This window comes from Camelus dromedarius, chromosome 17, assembly GCF_036321535.1.
Source record: "Camelus dromedarius isolate mCamDro1 chromosome 17, mCamDro1.pat, whole genome shotgun sequence".
Taxonomy (NCBI): domain Eukaryota; kingdom Metazoa; phylum Chordata; class Mammalia; order Artiodactyla; family Camelidae; genus Camelus; species Camelus dromedarius.
Window position 1 is genome coordinate 40,224,902 of NC_087452.1, and position 20,432 is coordinate 40,245,333.

General features: G+C 42.9%; 1 protein-coding gene and 1 long non-coding RNA gene across 15 annotated transcripts in view; one reads left to right on the top strand and one right to left on the bottom strand.

Annotated features, from left to right (window-relative positions):
- LOC105084630 (uncharacterized) overlaps positions 1–20,432 on the top strand; it is a 128,448-nt gene that overhangs the window by 80,548 nt on the left and 27,468 nt on the right. For 2 of the 14 annotated variants that reach the window (XR_010384912.1, XR_010384924.1), the window contains exon 1: positions 9,138–9,377. The exons of 2 other annotated variants lie outside the window; for them this stretch is intronic. This is a non-coding gene — a long non-coding RNA (uncharacterized LOC105084630). Of the gene's footprint in view, positions 1–9,137; positions 9,378–13,356; positions 13,494–15,682; positions 15,772–18,636; positions 18,758–20,432 lie in introns of those variants that run through there. 10 more of the 14 variants (XR_010384919.1, XR_010384920.1, XR_010384915.1 and 7 more) reach the window with 10 other exon arrangements.
- On the bottom strand, positions 6,416–9,017 carry EIF1B (eukaryotic translation initiation factor 1B). The gene is made up of 4 exons (XM_031470025.2): positions 8,725–9,017; positions 7,638–7,801; positions 7,124–7,225; positions 6,416–6,821 (listed from the first exon to the last, which is right to left on the bottom strand). Exons 1-4 carry the CDS (start codon positions 8,753–8,755, stop codon positions 6,777–6,779), a joined length of 342 nt encoding a protein of 113 aa, XP_031325885.1. The 5' UTR covers positions 8,756–9,017; the 3' UTR covers positions 6,416–6,776.

Below are 20,432 nucleotides of genomic sequence, written 5' to 3' on the forward strand. Positions count from 1 at the left end.
ACAGTGTTAATTCTTCTGATCCATGGCACAGTATACCTTTCCATTTATTGTGTCAGCTTCAATTTTTTCATCAATGTCTTACAGTGTTCAGAGCATAAGTCTTTCACTTCCTTGATTAAATTTATTTTTAGGTATTTTATTCTTTCTGACATGATTTTAAATGGGATTATTTTCTTGATTTCACTTTCTGATAGTACATTGTTGGTGTATAGAAATGCAACAGATGTCTATATATTAATTATGTATCCTGCAACTTTACTGAATCCATTTATTAGTTCTAATAGTCTTTTGGTGGCATATGTATAGCATCATGTCATCTGGAAACAATAACAGTTTTACTTCTTTTCCAATTTGGATGCTTTTTATTTATTTATTTTCTCCTGTCTGTTTGTTGTGGCTAGGACTTGTAATACTATGTTGAGTAAAAGCGGTGAGAGTGGGCATCCTTGTCTTGGTCCACATCTTAGAGGAGGACATTTCAGCTTTTCCCTGTTGCGCACGATGCTCCCTGTGGATTTGTCATGAACAGCCTTTATTGCGTCGAGGTGCGTTCCTCTGTATTCGTTTTGCTGAGAATCTCTCTGAGCCGTTTTTTCCCAATAGCACTTGTTTGCTTGGTATCTCTGTGTCACATTTTGGTAATTCTCACAATATTTCAAGCTTTTTCATTGTTGTTATATATATATATATTATGGTGATCTGTGATCAGCAATCTTTGATGTTACTATCGGAAAAAGATTATGGCTCACTGAAGAGTCAGATGATAGCATTTTCTAGCAATAATGTATTTTTAAATTAAGGTATGTACATTGTTTTCTTAGGGCATAATACACTTAATAGACTACAGTATGGTGTAAGCATACTTTTTATATGCACTGGGAAATCAAAAAAATCCCAGTACTCTTTTTATCGCGATATTTGCTTTATTGTGGTGGGCTGAAACAGAACTGCAGTATATTTGAGGTTTGCCTATGTATGAAAGATGAGAGATATCAGGGGATATTGATGAAAAGGATCCAGTAGGGAGGAAGAAATGGATGATTCAGAAAAAGGAGGGTAATTACAATGATAATTCATGGAGAAAAGGGGACGGTACCCGGGACATAGATTGAGGGGTTGGTTTTGATGGGCAAGTGCACGTCGTCCATTATAAACAGAAAAGAAGACAGAGAACATGCATCACTGCCTCAGATGGGAAGATCTGGAGATGGGAAAATGAAGGCGCCTCAGACATCTCAGTGATGGATGAGGCAAAGCCTTCAGCTGTGTAAGACGGAGGATGGGGGTGAAGGGAAAAGGAGAAAACCACTGTTTTCCCCGAGCCACCATCACTGTCCTAGGCAGGTATGGAGCCAGTGGTTGAGTTTAACAAGGGTTGCAGTTTGACAGATGAGTACAAAGGAAAGAGAGCAGATAAAAGGAGGTAAGGATATTTGTGAGGAGGTAATTATGATGGTAAGCCAGGGAAGCGATGCTGGGTCATGAGGTCTGTGAGAGTTAAATTAGCTGATACGTGTAGGGAACTCAGAACTCTAGGTTACAAATGTTGAAAAGAGGTTAGCCATTTTTACTTTTATTGCAAGGGAAGTGGGCAAATGAGGGACAATGCTTGGTGAAAAGCAAGGGTCAAAGGACCTACTGTTAGAGAGAGAACATTTTCCACAGTAATCTCTCCCAGTACCTCTCTTGGTGGGGAAGGTGGTTCCCTGGTCAGATGCCCAACTCAAGATTGCTGTCATTCACTTAGGTAGAATCAAATCCCTGAAGTACAATTCCTAGGTTACCGCTGAGCTCGCATCAGGCTTCCCTCACTTGTGGTGTGACACCTGCCAGAGGCTCTCCCAGTGAGTATATTACTAATGATTGCTCGGCCAAATGAGTCCTGTTCTGGGTTCTCTGGGCCTCATGGAATGGCATTATCGTGGACACAAGGGCTTTAAGGGAGCCCAGTCACTACTTTTCCCAGACAAAAGTTGCCAATGTTCAAGTCACTCTCTAAGTGGGTGTGCCAAAAAGACACACTCACCTGCGTAGTGGTCTAAGACAGAGGTTTAACCTGAGAGCACTATGAGACAGAGGTTTAAAATGAGAATGCTATATATTTATAGTGTGTGTCTAAAACTCCAGATTGTGCTCCTTAACAGATGACAATTTAGCAGGAGCCTTGATTGTTTTCTAGCTTAATCATCCAGCCTCTGGAGGCCATAAACAGATGTCTCTGTTTACACTTGAATTAAATTCCTTCTAATAACACTGTGATAGACAGTAGGTGAAGTGGCTTTATATATCCCCAGGGCAAGACTGTGAAAGCATTTTTTTGTCTCACCAGGTAAAAGCAAACTGCAGTAGGTTTCTGTGGGTTACAAAAATAAGGGCTTGGCTATATCAATTTCTGCATAACATTTGAAGGATGACAAAATTAAACCTGTCAGCTGGTGCTTTAGTGCCTGCAACAATGTAAACCTCCCGTAATTCACTGTGAACTGCCAAGAGCAATCAAGTTTTTAAGTGTCCACAAGGGGGTGTTAAAGGAGTACATACTTGCCCCAGTCATTCCCTCCCTTCCTTCCTTCTTTAATAGTATCATTCCCTGGCTGCCTTATGTTGTTTCATTTTCAACAATCTTAGTCTATCAAGTAGGTTGCTAGTGGTTCTCATAGTCTAATTTGAATATTGGGCTAATGTTTCCTGAGTTTTTAACAAGTTACTGGCAATAAAGCACCCAGAATGGACATATGTGACCAGGGAGTAGACGAGCCTTTTTTCTGCTTCAAGGGGTTATATCTCTCTCCAAATCTTTGGTGATGTCTTCCGCATGGAATTTGTCATGGTTGACGTGGATTAAAGTACTTTCTGATTCCACCTCTCCTCTCCAGACTGTATGTTGTTCCTTACCCACTGGATTGAGGAGGTGGGCCTGAGGTCCTGATAATGAATGGATGAAGGACACATGGAGATAGACCTGGGGGTCACAGCTAGCTTCCTTCTGGACCATTCTGTAGGCCTAGAGACCCTTCAAAACTCTCCAGGCTAGAGCAATCGGCTGCAGCAGAAGCCCAGCTTGGGGGCCAAGATCACTTAGATTCGCAGGAGAGGAATTTGGCTCTGAACTTTAGTCCCCTTTGTGCATTGAATGAGTGGTGCTTGTATCTGTGTAATTGCTTTTGCATGAAAAGAAGCCTGCAGGTTGTTCACTGGTTTGATGTGAAGGCACCACCACAATTCAGATCATGCACTCAGTTCATTGGCAGATCTATAGCTCCTTGTGCTAGGTTCAGAATCAGACTGATGAGCTAATATGTGAGCCACCTGCCTCACACTGGCATCCTCACCACAAGTGCTGAGTTTAAATTGCCTTTAAATTCTGTGTATAGGCCAGAGAATTCCCACAGGCCACATGTCATGACACAATAATGCCTGGATTTGGAACATCAAAGGACAGTTTGATATTCTCTCCTCTACTTGGCACTAATTCCACCCTGAATGGTTTTCCAGGAGTGAAGAAATAGCCATTCCCCTGATTTATGACTTTTCTTCCAAGCTTCCACTATCCAGATGAAAAGGGAGTTAAATGACTGTGAAAGGAGCTGTCAGTGCTGAAGGCCCCTTAGTGGCCCCTGCTTAATCCCAGCTGACTCACTTTGGCCCCTGATACCAGACAGGCACATGTTGCATGGCTGTCACCTGTCTGTCAAGTGAGGGTAACTGGCTGCCATCCACTGCAAATGAGAGTTCTCTTTGGTTTTGGATACAGCAGGACCACGCCTCTCTCGTTTCCTTCCCGCATGGAACTCTGGCTTGTTGGGGGAAACCTCACAGGCCCAGTGGAACAAGTCTGTGTGGGCAATCTAATTAGCTTGATTTTTCCTGAGCTGTAACCACCTATTCCTTCAGCCAGAGCCCAGCTGGTGACAGGAGGCACACAGAAGTCTGTTACCATTTTGTATTTCTCACATTATTTTGGTTAACTGTGTCCTGACTGGGACTGGAACTGTTCCTTCCCTGTGGTCAGAGCCGCCCCCTCTCTAGGGCTGCTCAGAGAACAGCTCTCATGAGTTCCTAAGCAGGTAGAGCAGGCTGCTCCCCCAGGCTTCCCTCTGCCTCAGGTGGGGCCGACATTGAAGGGAAGAGGACATCGTTGCTATAGCAGCAGTTTACTCAGGCTGTGCCTCAACCAGCCAAAGGTCAGTTTCCACTGGCTTCACCAAGGCCTCTACTGAGTCTAGAGGTTTAGGGACAAATCTACTAGTCCTTGACTCGGTGTGTGTCATGTTGCACTGTCAAAGTACAGACCACTAAAAAAACTGCAGATCAGAATCTTCCCACACGAGAGGCACAAGGAGATACTGTCTGGCTAGCTATTTTTGCTGCATTTGTAAGGCATAACCTATTTTTCCTCTGCAGTTATAGTGTCGCCTGGTGCCTTTTGCCCCTGAAGCAGACGAGAACATTGAGCTATGCTCTTGGGTATCTCTGAGGCTCCCAGTCAGCATTCTTACATGAGGGTGATAGTTCAACTTTTATCTTTTGGCTGGTTTCAATGAAATTGCAGAAATCTGTAGATATTATTTCCATCGCATTGCTCAAAGATAAGAAGTAAAGGGTACATGATATGGTTCTTGCTCTAAGGATGGGGACTGTCCTACAGGTGACAAGTCCAATCTGGGGCTCAAAGGCTGAAGGGAGGATCAGGAGAGGTGCTTCCCATAAAATCCAGACGTTTGCCCAAGGCTTTTGATCCCATCTAGTGGGACTGGCCTGACACGTGAAGTGATGACCAAAAGCTTAACTGTGGGTGCCAAGGTAAGGGGTCCTTTTCTTCCCTTGTAACAAGGTTTCCCTGGTCCACCGACCTTGTTAAATCTCATCTTAACAGATAATCCTTCTCTGGGCATTAGCTCAGATCTCAGTAGATAAAGAATGACTGTGAATGTTAATTCATGCTTTTGCTTTATCAAGTTATAGGTAGAAAAGTGAGGACTTCTCAGTCACGGTGGAAAATTTTCCCAAACCTCTTGCTCATATTATACTATTTTCCTGAAATGAGCTCAGCACATTTGGCACTATATTCCAGTGTACTCACTTCTCAGTATTCGCAGCCTTTCTTGTTCGGAGATAGGATGTGGTGAAAAAGTAACAAAACCTATTACTGAAGTATCTTTAAGAGGCAAACTCTGTGGGGGCTGATTTCGTTTTTCTAAAGCAGTACCATCAAGAGAGGAGCAAGAGTTCAGCGGGTACAGAACGTAGTGACCCAAGAGACGGACATTTTTCGCACCACCATTATCCCACTGCATTAAGCTAAAAGGTTTACTTACACAACAGTCCCCTCTTACCCAAGATTTTGCTTTCTGTGCTTTTAGTTACCTGTGATCCAAAATGGAAACATTAAATGGAAAATCTTAGTGATAATTCCTGTAAGTTTTTACCGGGCACTGTTCTGGGTAGCATGACATGATGGAATCTCACACCATCCTGCTCCATCTGGGTGGGACCTAATCCATCCCCTTCTCCAGCGTATCCAAACTGTATGTGCTACCCATCCATTAGTGTACTGAGAAGGGTGAGTTTACATAGGGTTTGATACTACCTGTGGTTTCAGGCATCCACTGGGGGTCCTGGAATGTAACCCCCTTAGATAAGAAATGGACTACTGGAGATGCATCTCTGTCTTGGCTAAATGGTTTTAATGACGCAGCTTGTGTAACTGAGCATCTAATCACAACTCAATAAAAAGCAGAAATCTGGAACTCAGTAGAATGAGCTGCAGAAGTCTCATAATTAAGAACTGCAAATTCTATTTCTTAAACAATCCTCAACCCCTATGTGCTATTACCCACAGCTCTTACTCTGGTGAAACACATACCAAAACCATGATTTACTGAAAGAATATGGCTTTTCTGGTTGGAAGCCCTGGGCTGGCCCCTCAACTCTGTCACTTTCTAGCACTTTAGGGAAGTTAACCCAAACCCCAATGCCTGCCATCTGTAGAATAGTGATACCACCCACCCACAGTTGCAGGGTAGTGCCTGTGACTAAATTTATTTTATGTCAGGAGTCTATTATATTGTCTGGCACTTAGGAACAGATTTCTGTTGGCATCCCAGTAACATAACCAATAAAAATAAAATGTGCTAATACGTAAGTTTAAACTATGCTTCATTTTCTTTTAAAAATGTAATAGTACATTCTGACAAAGTCTTGGCTCTGATTGAGTTTATACTCCTGTTCCTATACTTAATTTTAAGTCAGTAAATGAAGAACACAAATTACATATAACAAAGGTTCTCCTCTAGCTTTAACAGCATCTGAAATTAACTAGAAAGAATACACAGAATGAGAACTCCAATTATGAAAGACAAAATATGTGTATATTACTTGCTTAGATTTGGGAGCCTAACTGCTCACAAAAGGATTTATAGATTTTTTTTTATTGTTAAGCTGCAACATACATGGTTTAATACAACAAAAAAAAAAACATTTAATCAAGTGAAAAGTAATAAACTGAACAATAAACAAACACTCAAAACAAAATATTTTCCATTGGAAACATGTTAAGATGAATACGGGGTTTCATTACCATCTTACTGCAATTTTCTTATGTGTTACTAGCCTACATACCCCATGTTTTCTGTAATCATGCAGATATGAATGGAAGTTTGAATGATTAAATAAATGAAAAGTCCGTTTACTGCAGAGAATCATTTCACAAGGCAGCCAAACTAGGTTTAGAGAACAAAATTATTCAAGAAACTCTCCACGTATTTAGGTTCATTTTAGAATCCATGAACCTTAAGCTGTTCCTCCTTGACAATGCCAACCTGCAAAATAAAATTTAATTTAGCAGAATTAATGAATAATAAGTTCATCTCTAAAAAAACATAGAAGTGGTCATTAAAAAGAATCATTGTTAATAAGTTATGGCAACACTATTACTTGTGGCAAATCGTTAACAATTCAATACATATTTGAAATTAAGTACCAACTCTGTCCTTCACTTAAAATTAACTTATTTACTTCATTCACAACTTTCTTTTTACATAGTACATAGTAATTCACATTGCCCTTAAATACAATTTTATAAGCAATCTCAAGTTTGTACATAAAACATCCAATCACTCACCTCCAAAAGGAACTGGCAAATGTTTTTTCTTTGGTCACCTTGAAGCTGAATAACCTCTCCGTATTCAGGATGTTCAATCACAGTACCATTACAGGCAAATTTCTGAAGAAGTAGGTTCAACATAAGTCAAATACAGTGAGATTTTATTTTCACTCTAAGACTAAAATTAGCTATTTCAGTAGGCTTGATTACATTTAAGGAACAGATTTTTGTGTCCTGTACTCCCTAAGTTAACCTGAAAATGAATCAGCAAGTCACATAAAGGAAATGATTTTACTTGGAACATGGCAAACTGAGCATTTTACATTTTATTTTGCTTGAAAGCCACGTAAATCTTATTTTAAGATGGGAGATCAGACATAAATATCTGGAAGTTAGTTAAGGGTATGAGCAGTTTTCTTGGGTCCAATCATTTTCATCCACACTAAAAGTCAAGTAAAGGTGTGAACCATAATCCCGTTTAGAGGTGTGCATCAATAACTAGATTTTAATCTCTTCTCCCTAACATCTTTACCTTTTTGAAAGCTTTCACAAGTTTCTTTTTGTCATAATCATCTGCAATGCCCTGAACAGTAGTCAATGTCTTTCTGCCGTTCCGTTGCTGGATTCTTATATGAATGTAATCCTCAGTCCCTGCCGGGAGTAAGTCGTCACCCTTAGTTGCATCAGCAAAGGGGTCTGCAAAGGGATACCAAAAAATCCAAAGCAATAAAGTATCTTTTAGTAATTTCCAGATATACGGTATGCTACAATCTAGACAGTCAGCAAAGAAGGTTCTAGTGCCTTTGCTTTTTTTCCTGCAGGTGGGGATGAGGAGGTGATGGGGTAGAATATTAATAAAACCTCGAAGTACTCTCACAAAAAGAGGATTTAAGCTGGTATGTCTCCTGATGCCTAAACAGAAAAACGCTGTTATAGGCAGATAATGCTATCGCTGAATACAGTCCTCTAATTAGAGAAAAGAAATGTTAAGATCTCATTTTTATAGCCACTATAAAAATGTGCGTCATCTCGATTACATTCTGATGACAACAGAAACATTCACAGATGCCACCCCAGTCATTTAACGGTAATAACTCTGCCTCGAAAAAAGTAAAAAAGATAAATGTACGTATACCTATGAATCAATCAAGAAGCGTAATGTAACAAATTACTACGCAAGTAGAGAAGGTTGGGCCACTGCCCAGTGACAGATCGGAGGCCTGATCCGCATCTTTTACTAAATGCCCCGACCGCTAAGGTACGCCGATTCCCCAGCTCCCGGGCCAGGGTCTCCCTGGCGAGAGGCAGGGCAGGTCTGGGGGCGGTACACGGTCGCAGAGGTGGCGTGGGACAGAAGCCAGGCGCAGGCGGGTAGAGTAGCGGGCGGGGGCCGGGGTCCGGCGGCCGTCCTCGGGGAGGGGGTCGCCAGGGGCCCAGTCGCCATCTTCTGGGCGCCGAAACAAAGCCCCACTCGGGGTGCGCGGAGGGCGGCCGGGGGCCCTTCGGGGAGGTGGTCGGCAAGCGGCCCCGGCGAGGGCGGGCAGGGGCGGCCGGCCGGCCGAGGGGCCCGCGGGGGACGGAAGGGGACAGGAGGGGGCGGCGGGGCGACCCGATCTTACCGAAAGATTGGAGGTTCTGGATAGTGGACATGCGATACTAGTGTGAGGCCGGTGAGGGGATAAAATTCCTGCGGGGCCCGCCCGGATCACTGTGTCAGGAGGCTGCAGTGGCGAGAAAACGGAAATAAATAAGGAGACGCTTCGCCCTGGGGTTGGGATGCGGCTGGAGCGGCGGTGGCGGCGGAAGCCGGGAGGAGGCAGGAAGAGGCAAAGGAGGAGGCGGAGGAAGAGGCGGCGGCGACGGATGCTAGGACGCTAGAGAAGAGGCGGCGCTGCGGCTTCTCCCACAAAATGGCCGGCAGAGACTATTTAGCCGCGCCCGCCGCCCCTCCCACGTGACCCACCCGTGCCAGGCACCCTGGGACTTGTAGTTTTTCCGAAGCGAGCGAGCCGGGAAAGCCTGGGGCGGGCAGACTTCCGGGACCTCAATTCCCAGCAGGGAATGCGCCCTCCAGCTCCGGGCAGCAAAGCCGGGAAGACCCGTGGGGTCAGAGCAGAGAGAACCTACAGGACCGTGGGGTCAGCTACCGCGGGTTTGGAGCTGGCTTGCAGGCTCTCTCCAGACTCCCCTTCTCTCGCCGTACAATGGCAACGCTGAGGGGTCGGTGTTGGGGAGATAATCTCCACCGGTCACTCTCGAGGCCCTGGGTAATGTAAGTAAAATCCGGGTACAGGAGCGAAACAAGGCCCCTAGCCCCGGCTTTCGACTCGATGGCCGCCCCTCAGCCTTTCCACTTCCCCCATCCCGCCTCGCTCGTTTTGCAGGAGGCCTGTTGTCCCAAGAGGCGAGGGGAGCCTCTTGCCCAGGACTGGGCGGCCCTCCGGTTCCCCAGAGTGGTGGTTCTCAAACTCCAGCGTGCATCTTCCGGAGGGCTTAATGAAACAGATTGATAGACCACAGAGCTTCCGTTTTGGGAGGCCTGGGGTGTGGCCCAAGAGTTTGCAAATCTAACGAGCTGCCGGAACATGCTGATGGTGCTGGTCTGGGACCACGCTTCCGAACCACTGCTCAGCTTCAGTGGGGGCCAGGCATTTCCCACAGCTTGACTGAACGTACCCGAAAACCAGCCTGTCAACTTGAACACAAAATTTTGAACAGGAAGGTTATTTGATAAGAGAGGTATCAGAGCTGCCATTAAGTTTCTAATCAAGGTATACCCGACAAACCTGGGACTACGGGAATGCGCTCACCCAGGCAGGGTCAAACTTGTCAAACTTGGGTGGCTTTCTGGAAGCAAAGAGATAGACTAAAAGTTAGGGACTGTTAACCTTGTTTTGTGCCAGGGCAGTCTTGTGAAGACTGTGGACTCCTCAGAATAATGTTCAAAGTGCTTGAAATAAAACATAGGAAACACAAAGGAAACCTAATCTATTGAAATTAGAAACAATAAGTTGGTAACATCATGTTGCTTCTTTACTAATGTATTAAGATTTAGCAGCAGGTCTGTTAGTTATTAGCGGCTGGAATTTTCAAAAGGTATTTTGAGATGTCTGTAACATCAGAAGTGTAATATGAAAATATCTGTGACTTCCATTGGTGCAAAATTACAGATCCTTCACATACGTCTGGGATGTTGCCAGCATTCATAATGGAGGAAAAGCTAAATTTTGTTCTTAAACTTTAAGTTTAAAAAAGTAAGCGGTTAGTGAAAATATAGGTGTAGTCTTTTTTTTCCCCATCCAATTTTAGGAATCCCTTTCTTAACCACAACCCCATCCCCATCCCCAATTTTAGCCAGGGACCAAGGATCTGCAGACCCCAGGTTAGGAATACCTGGCTTTCATAATCTTCTGTGATTAACTGTGTTGCTAGGTACCATTTATTTAGTGCATTCTATTTACCTCTTGTAAGTATTATACACAGTATTATTCATCTTCATAGCCATTCTATGATGTAGTTATTACTCTTTATACTCATGTAGAAATGGAGGCTTTCATGGCCTGAAAAAAATCAAATTCTCAGCTCTCAGGAATCTAACTACATTTTTGATCTTTTAGTCCTGATTTAAGTAACACTTTTATTATCCAAACTAAAGCGTAAAGTTTTAGAGCTGGTTCTAAAACAATGAGAATCAAATTTTGTTGTTGTTGTTCATGTGTTGATTACATCTACGGTGTTTCTGTTCTTTAGTCTTGTACCTTTATAAACACACTTTAAAGTAATTTTTAATACTGCTCTGGATGAAGTGCAGAATAAATAAAATGCATCTCTATCTCTGTTATCTCTCTTTCTTACTAGATGTCCCAAACCATTTTATATTTTGTTGTTTCTTGGAAGGAGCCAAGGTTGGTCCAATCAAGAAAAAAAATAACGTAGAGGAGTTTAAAAAGGTCCAGAAATCTTAGGGTTTTCATGGTCATTACCCCTGCCAGGAGAACTCATGCTTTCTTAGACCTGGTGTCAGCATCAGAAACCCCCAGGAGCTCAGAACTCTTCAGTCAAAGCCAGCTATGAATATGACTTGATACAGTTGTGATTATAATCTTGAACATGCTTCTGGCTCTTTGGTTATCATTCATACCCTTTGTGTTTAGACCTGACCTGTCCAGCACAGGCACCACTAGCCCCATGTGGCCATTGAGCTCTTGCACTGTAGCTGGTCCAAACTGTGATGTGCTCTCAGTGTAGAGCACACACTGACTTTTCAGAGGCTTAAACTGTTGGTCTCACCTGTTTTTACTTCTTAAAATGAGGCTACTAGAAGATTTAAGATTTCATGTGGCTCACGTACTATTTTTATCGGACAGCACTGATTTAGAGTGAAAGGGTTTGACGTATATGTAAAGTTATGAAAGGACTAAAGTACTTAAAATCTAGTATTTTTGGTTCTAAATGGTACCGAGCCTAGTTCAAGGAGATACGTCACACCTTATTTCTGAAGGAAGTTTAGCTCACTTGCAGAGATCAGTAGTATTGACCAAAGAAATCAGGGAAGGTTAAGGGGAAAAAAAGAATAGTTGAAAAAGAGAAGCCCCCAAAACTAGAGATAGACCCCAGATCTGGCTCATTACTTCCTAATGGTTAAGACAAAGAGAAGTTCAGCTAGAAAGTCCGTATGTCTACAGGGTGAAAACATACCAGTTGTGCAGGAGGAATGACTTTGCCTGGCCCTGAGCCACAGGAGGTGTTTTTCTTGGACTCTCATAAAGGGGACACTGTGATGTAGTGGGCAGCGTCCCCAGCAGTTTGCCTACCATGAAGACAGTGGTGGGTTTTATGCAGTGGTTTCTTGAGTCACCTGGTCCTGAAGACACGCTGACATGTTAGACTTCGGGTCCTCGTCCATCCAGAGGTTGCTTTTTGTGGAGGCCTTGTGATGGTGTGCCTCTCAGGTCTCCAGCTTCAGTGAGCATAACTGACCAACGGCACCAGCTGCTGCCCTCCAAGTTCAACATCGCTGAGGTCCTGCCTCCCACAGGCTGCTCCTGGTGACTCAACAAGGATCCTGTTGCGGGCCGGTTCTTGAGAGATGTGGGACTCTTCTGACAGGCAACTTTCCTCCATGACTTGCCATTGGCCTGGCTGAACTTTCTTAAACTTGTGCTGAAGTCTAAGACTCTTCTTATTCAACCCTTCTTCCCTCTCTCCTTTGCAGGGTCACCTTCTCTGGCTCCTTCCTCTTTCCCTCACAGGTGTTTCCCCAGTAAATGTCTTGCGCATCTCACCTTGTCTTGACGTTTGCTCCCCAAAGGACCCAGATTGATCCACCTAACTCCATTCTGGTTGGTGAGGAGACAGCAGAATGAAAGTTCTAGTTAAACTCTAGATATTACCACAAAGCTTTTCCTCCAAACCCTGAAATCTCCTAGTGAGCTATGCATGAGGCTAAGAGAACATTTGTATAGCCTGCTTGAAGGCTTAAGGCCTTCAGTATGAAAATAGTCCAGGCAGTCTTTTCTTCTGGGTGTACAGCCTGAAATAAGCTCTTTGTATCTTGCACATCTGAAGGTAAGAAAATGTGAACACAATGACAGGCAAAAAAGAATGTTTGCCCAGTGCTTAGAGCAGACACCCAATTTTACTCTTCTAGGGAAGGCTCCCATCCACCTCCAGCTGGCTCCAGAGTCTTGTCACTGCATGAGTGAAATGGGAAGTCACAAATCCCAAATGACCGGCCAATGAGGCTAGCACTCCCAGGATACTAAGGGCAAAGAGAAAACCCAAAGCGTGAATGTCTCAGTCACACGCTGAGCATCATAACTAGTATTTGTCACATCTCAGCTTTGAATGAGTTACATAGATGAAAGTTTAAAGTTGCACTTCCTGGCTGGAACCATGTTGCCAAGTGATTTAACAACTTACAGGGTCTGAACAGAACTCAGTTAGCTACCTGTCTAAAACAATGATTACTGAGGCAGTTTCTGTAGAGTGGATCAGAAGACCTAGAGAAGAGAAAGCCGTAACCTAGGCCTGTTTCCTAATCTTAGGTACTTTGTATTTAACCATTTTGCTGGGAGAAGAGTAAGGAGAGGTGGGTGAATAGGTTTTGTGTATATAGGCAGTAAAAATAGCAATGATGATCAACATGTTGATGACAATTAGCACATTGTGTGTCGAGTATCTGGAGAGTATTACATTGAACAGAAAAAGTGTACATGTATTAAAGGGTCAGTATCTTTTTTAATTTTCAGGAAGCTTGTGAAGCTAAAAGAGTTAAAGCAAGCCAGCATGTAATCACGAAGCAAATAATAGGAAGAAAATTTCAGGGATCTGGGAAGTTGAAGACTTACTGGAGTTAACCCAAGAAATCTGAGGAGGTTTCCCTGAGGTAAAAAGACAAGGTTCCTGTAACTTCCTATATGTTGTGGGTCACGGACATAGATAGGTCTCACTATTTTTTTTTTTTAATGCGTGGAAGTTCAGGGGTCAGAACTAGCCAACTCCCTTCTCCTTTTCCTCTCTTGTGTCCTTGAGCCCTCTCATCTCCTTAACTTCTTGCTGTAGAGCCAGTTGGTCCTGGGAGTTGAGTCTGGGGTGTTGGGGGAAGGAGATGGCCTCATAGGCCCCCAATCCTTGACTTCTGTTCCAGACCTGCTTTCCTGAGAGCTCAGCATTGGGGTTTCAATCACAAGCTTGTCCTGTAAGAGTGGTTTTTTTTTTTTTTTTTTTCCTTTTCCCACCAACCTTCGAGAATTAACCTCCCTTGTGGACTTCCACAGCATTGGTGGCTTATGGTCAAGTATATGCTTTGAATATACCTGGATCCAGTGGCCTGTTTCTGGCGTGGCATTTCGGGTCTAGGCTTTAGCGTTGTATCTGATAGCATGTCCTTATTCAGCCATTGATAGCTGTGGGACCTTGATCCCTCTAGGTCTCAGTCTTCTGTGGAAAGGACATCATAATTCCTATCTCATAGGGTTCTATAATGATTGCATTTGAAAAATGTATGTATCAAAGGCACTTACTATAGTGCCTTTCACAGAAGACGAAGCTTTATTTGTTTGTAGTCTTCTGGGAGTTGTATGATAAGAATGTTTGGAAGTGATTTCCGTTGTGATGTTGGGGCAGTAGATGGAGAGTTATAAATGTATAGATGTTCCTACAGAACACAGATGGTGCTTCTCTTCCCACTTCCTCTGGTCCAGTGCTCTTGTGAGATTTCGTTATAGCCACAGTCGCTTTGGTTCATCATAATCAAATTTGCTTGGAACGGTGGCTGTCCATTCATGCAGTCTGACCATTAGCACAGTCCAGGAGAGGTGGCAGTATGCACGGAAATAAAGCTCCTTTGCTGCTGTATGATTTATGTGTATATTCTCACCTTAGAAAAGAGCAAACGTGTAGCGTCAGGTGCCTGAGGCAGAAACCCCCATCCTTTGTCACCCCATCTCGCCATACCTGTTCACACATCCATCTGCTCTAGGGGAAATGTGGGTTAGTACATCCCCTGCTCTCTTTCTCCCCCCGTCCCGAAAGGTTAAATTGTCTTCGATGAGACATGACCTTGACATGGCCAGATTCGTTCCTGGCAATGTGTGCAACTCCCCACTTAAAAATAGATGTTCTTGGAATCACATCTATTTAAGTGGAAGTAATTTAAATTGAAATAAGCTTAGAAAATGTGTTTGAATATTATTAATTCCAGGGATTTATTATGAATGAACCTGGGGACTGCTGATTTGGTCTTGATTATAACCTCAGTTGACCTGGAGGTAGAGCCTTCAGTCCTTTATTTTGAGCACTGAAATGGTTTTAATGGTGATACATAACAGTATGCCTCATCTCCAGGGGTGTATTTCTTTAACATTCAGACAGCACCACATCTTCTGTCCTTTGCTTCATAATGCACTGCCAGTGCAAACCTGAAGCGCTTAAAAGATGGTCACTTTATTAAACAAGATGTCCTACCCTACAGTTTTCCTGCTAATCACTTCAAGCAGAAAAAAAAAAGAAAAAGAAAAAAAGCCAGTTAAGCTACCTAAGAGAGAACAGGAGGAAGTAAACTCCAGTCGAGAGGTTAAGCTGCTTTCATCATGACTAGTGCCTAACAGGGTCTGCCCACAAAATGTGTTCAGCACACGTGTTTTGTACCACTCTCCTTGGAGTACAAGAACTTCGCAACCACGCACGGCCCTTTCTTTTCTTCTAACCCTTGTGTTATTGTTATCACACGTTTTACTTTTACGTGACGTTGTTTATATTTTTGTTTAAGGCAGTCAGTTATCTTTCAGAAAGGTCTGAATAATAAGAAAAAGGTCCTGTATGTTTATCCATGTAGTTATCATTCCAGTGTTCAACATTGCTTTGCATAGATCCGTATTTTCACCTGGCATTATTTTTCCCTCTGCCTGAAGAGCTGCTTTTATCATTTCTTGTAGCGTGGGTCTGCTGGTGATGAATTCTTTTGGTTTTTGTACGTCTTAAGTATCTTTATTTCACCTTTATTTTTGAAAAGATTATTTTTGTTGGGTATAGGATTTTAGGTTGAAAGTTTGTTGTTGTTTTTTTTTTCCCCAGAACTTTAAAGATGTTGCATCATTGTCGTCTTGCTTGCATTGGTTTCCAGTGAGAAATCGTCTATCATCCATATCTTCATTCCCTTGTAGGTACAAAAAATTTTTTTTTCCTTTGGCTGCTTTTAAGATTTTCTCTTTATTACAAGTTTTGAGCAATTTGATTATAATGTGCCTTGGTGTAGATTTCATTATGTTTCTTGTGTTTGAGTTTCACTAAGCTCATTGGATCTGCACGGTTATAATTTTTGTCACATTTTGAAGAGTTTTGTTCATTGTTTCTTCAAATTTTTTTTTTCTCCGTCCTTCTCTCTTCTCCTTCAGGGACTCCAGTTATAAATATATTAGGCTGCTGAAAGTTGTCTACAGCTTACAGATACTCTGTTCATTTTTTCTTCTATTTGCTCTCTGTGTCATGACTAATGATGTATCAACTTTGCTAGGCCGAACTGCATTTCCCAGAATATGCGTCTTTGTATGTTTCCAGTTTGGGCAAGACGTGATGGCTGTGCTTAAGAGATTTGGGAGGTAGAAGGAAAGAATCACTTTTGTAGCTGATTCACCTCCATGACATAAAGCAATATCTGGGTCTGCAGTTACCCTGCCTTTCCCCGACTTTCCTTCAGGTTCTCTTACTCACAGCCAGGTGTGTGCTTTTAGCTCCATGAATGAGAACCCCAGCTTCTGTAGGATACCCTTGCACCAAGCTCAGAGGCAGCAAGAAAGGACATGGGTTTCAGTCCATCCTCATGGGTTTCCAGCTCATGCTTGTCTGGTTCCAGCTCACTTGGATGTTCTCGTCCTGACTTTCCTTTACTGACATCCTTCCCTGTGGACTGTGCATCAATTAGATGTGGAGATACAGCCTACAGCCTTACAAAAGCAGCTTAACCAGCCCTTATGATTGCGTGCGCCAATTCCCTGGAACAAATTCCTTTCTATATATTTGTGTGCATTCCACCAGAGAAACAGGACCAGTAAGAGATGTATAGAAGCGCCATCCCCAGCCCTGTGCGAGTGCTGTGTACTGTTCTCCCTAATCCTTTTGGGTGGTTTTTTCCCAGGATTCACATAGTTTCCTTACACACTCTTATGCCAATCAGTAGTCTTCTGAATACTGGAGGGGCACCCAAGAACTTTTTAGTTTCCTCTCTCTTTGTGAAGCTCTTTCCTTCTCAATATTCTGCCTGTGAATTCTAGCAGCCTTGGTGTCCTTGGGCTCTTAACTTTTTCTACTTAATTTAAGGAGTCTGCGGGGCTCTGCCTGTTGCCTTTGAAACTCTTCCCAGGCAGTTAGGTGGGGCGATTGCAGGGCTCACCTCATTTGTTTTCCATTTCCCAGGGATCACTATCCTTTGTTTCCTGTGGAGTGTCTGGGAAAACTGTGGTTTTTTACATTTTTGTCCTGCATTTTGGTTATTTCAGGTGGGAGAGTAAATTCAGTGAACTAACTCACCTTAGTTGAAAGGAAAAGTCTAGTATGTGTGTTTTGAATGAATGAATAAGCTCCTCCTTGGCATCTGTCATGAGGTTAAACCTTTAGCTATGAATGTGTCTGACACTCAGGAAAGGAAAATCAGCTTTTTTAGACGACGCTCCTTTTACTCACCAGCGGTGTAAATGTGTGTGTGCATGCGTGTGTGTGTTTCTTTATTTACCGGTGGTATAAATTTCTAAAAACCTGCACCTCAGAAGACTTTTAGGGATGTGCCATTTGATCGCAGGGAAACTTTGGGTTGTTTTATGGCAGGGAAATGAACCAGCTTATAAATCATGTAATTGAATTTCTGTTATGTCGGTTTGACCATTTCCCACTTTTATAATTGAGAGCTTGCAGATTTTCTTAGTATTTCCAAGTACTGTGTCAGGAGTTAAATATACTGTGAATACATGGTAAATATGAGTCGGCCCACTTTATAGCTGCAAAGAGGAAGCACATTCTGAACTGAGGCATATGCTGAGGGAGCAAAGGGAGTTGCTGTTATTTTGTATATTTCACTGTGGGCCAGGAAATGTGCTAAGCACATGGTATTATTTATTTACTCTTCATAACAATTTTATGAAGTGGCTTTTATTATCCCATTTTACAGATGAGGAAAATGAGACCTTCAGCAGTTTATTACTTGCTTAAGAACATATAGACAGTAAGTGGCATAGCCAGGATTTGAGCCCAGGTTTGTCTGCCTCCAAATTCCACATTCTTTCTCCTGTATTCTTACTCCCTTGTGGAGGTTAAGCATACCATTTGAGTCATGCTATGTTTATTAGTATTTTTACAGGGAAAGAATGAGCAAATCTGGCCAATTGGTGACATGTACGACTCGGATCAGTCAGGTTCAGTTTCAGTGGTTGCTGACAAATAACCTAAAATCACTCATGAATAAAGAAGTCACTGAAGCTTGCTTCAAGTGAACACGAAAGCTAATTTTGTGGTAATTACAAGGTTTTAGCTGATAACGAATTAAGTATAAAACCATAGTGTTACAATTGATTGGAAAGAAAAAAAGCAATTGGATCTCCTTCACCTTCATCACTGTGAAGACACTGGTCTCTCCCTTCCCCGATACACTGACAAGTTAAAGGACACAAGCTCTGGTTGTCTCAGTAAGATGAAACAAATGGATTTTGATCGATCACCTGGCTCTGTTCTCCAAGGGCACTGCCCGCTTCCCCCCTCCAGTGAGGGATGGGCGAGGACCACAGCCTGGGAGTTAGGGCTGCATGTTATATTATCTCATACAGTTTCTGGAAGTGAGATGACACAGGAGGTCGTTGCTGCTTGTTTCAAGGGTAGACCAGTGACCTTTCCAAGTCTCAAGTTTATGCTGATATTTTCATTGTAATAATAGCTCGCCCGAATTCTTTTCTTAGCTCACTTTAATATAGGAGCTACTTAATCGATTCTATCACTTTTTTAGCTGAGCCACCTGTTATTTATTTATTTATTTTTGCATTCAGTATGCCCGTGTCGTAGCCTGCCCACCACGGTGTGTAATCCCAGAAGGACCACGTCCCTGCGTCACAGGGCTGCACAAAGCGCTGGTAACAGCCACATCGAGACGTGAACTTGCGGCACCAGGTCTTTATAAAATCTTATTTAATTGATCAGCTCTTCGTGTTTTGTCAGTTTCTTAGGCCGTGGGGTCTACATTTTCAAGACTTTTGAGTTTAATCACCTTTCTTTATTGGAAACATTTTCTTTCTTTAATGGATTTACAATGCTGATAAAACAATGTCACCCAAGATTCAGTTTCTTTTCTTTTCTTTTTTTTTGACAGGATTGTATCCCATCTAAGCAAACAAAAAAGAGATATTTAAGTGGCAAAAGCATAATGGCTTGCATTTACAGAGTGTGCACTGTGTACCAGGTCAGGGCTAAGTGGTTTACATGCAATAGTTCTGTTTTCCTTAGCCAGCCTCATTTTAAATTCTGGACCACAAATCCCAAATGGGGAGTCAGCACCATACTTCTTGCTGCAATTCCTAGGATGTTCTTTTTCCCACTCTCTGCAGTGATGATTTCATACACCTTTCCTCTTCTCAAAGCCAAATTCCTTCCCCTGTGTTCATTCTCAGCCGATGACCTTGCTTGTATTTGACTGAGAATATAGAGGCAGTCAGATGGAAACAAATGTCACCTGGCCACCACATCTCCAAGTCTCACTGCGTTGGTACCTCTGCTCTCAGCCTTGCCAACTTCTTACCATGGGTGAAGTAGCCCTGTTTTCCTCTTTTGCCCTCTCAAGGATGTTGCTCCTGGAAGTATTCTCCTCTCTCTCTTGCATTTATCATTTCTCTCTCTGTGTAGAGTTAGTTCCACCAGAATGCTGATATTCTCTAGAATCTTCCACCTTAAAAAGACAAAAACAAAAACTCCTTTTACTTATATTTCTTTCCTTGCCCGGACCCATTTCTCTGCTCTTCTGAAACGTTGTCTATAGTCACTCTCCCCACTTGCTCATGTTGTCTCTCCTCAGTCCCTCCGAACAGGCTTCTACCTCCACTGTTTTGCTGAGACCACCCATGCCCAAGTGTGCTTGACCTCCGTATTGCCAGCCCAGTGCCCTCTCACTGTTTCTTTCTGACTTGATCCTCTCTGCAGCATTTGAGAAGTAAACTACTACTTTCTTCTCTTGGCGTCTGTGACATCACCCTTTCTTGGTGTTCACCCATATCATTGGTCACACTATCTCCAACTCCTTTTTTGATTCCTTCTGTGCTCAAACTGTGCCAGTGCATTCATTAAGATAAGAGGAGAAATCAGGAGATGGTGGTGTGTTGGAAGCCAAGGGAAGGAAGTGTAAATCCCAAAGGCTGAGTTGAGGGTGGTCTTCACCAGCAGAGGACAGTTGAACCCAGTGGACTGGCAACCTCACAGCTGCATTCAGTGACTTCCTGGTGTCAGAAAGAGGGGGATAGAGCTGCAGTAGAGGAGGTAGCTATTTCCAAACATTCATGACAGTAAGGAGGGTCTCAGATCATTTCTATTTGGGTTACACTGGTTGTAAGAAGCTACCAGCAAGAAGGAAATGCATTAGAACTTTCCCTGGAGCTAAATAAAAATGAACATGGAGAGGCAGTTATTCTGCATCAAAGACATCTTTGAGGAAAGGAAACAAAGATGGACAATTATGTAAATAAAGCCATTCAGCTTAGAGAAATACGTAGGACATGGAGAGAGGGCGAGAAAACAGATTAAATAAAAGAAAATCTGCTTTTTAGTTCAGTTCACCTTAATTCTTAGGCCTCTTTAA

What these genes read in the sequence shown, in the direction of transcription:
- EIF1B (XM_031470025.2), bottom strand. Translation starts at nt 8,755, where the DNA reads ATGTCCACTATCCAGAACCTCCAATCTTTCG. An exon ending in CCAGAACCTCCAATCTTTCG is followed by an intron (nt 7,802 to 8,724) that starts GTAAGATCGGGT and finishes ATCCCTTTGCAG; the next exon opens with ACCCCTTTGCTGATGCAACT. An exon ending in TTTGCCAGTTCCTTTTGGAG is followed by an intron (nt 6,822 to 7,123) that starts GTGAGTGATTGG and finishes TTTATTTTGCAG; the next exon opens with GTTGGCATTGTCAAGGAGGA.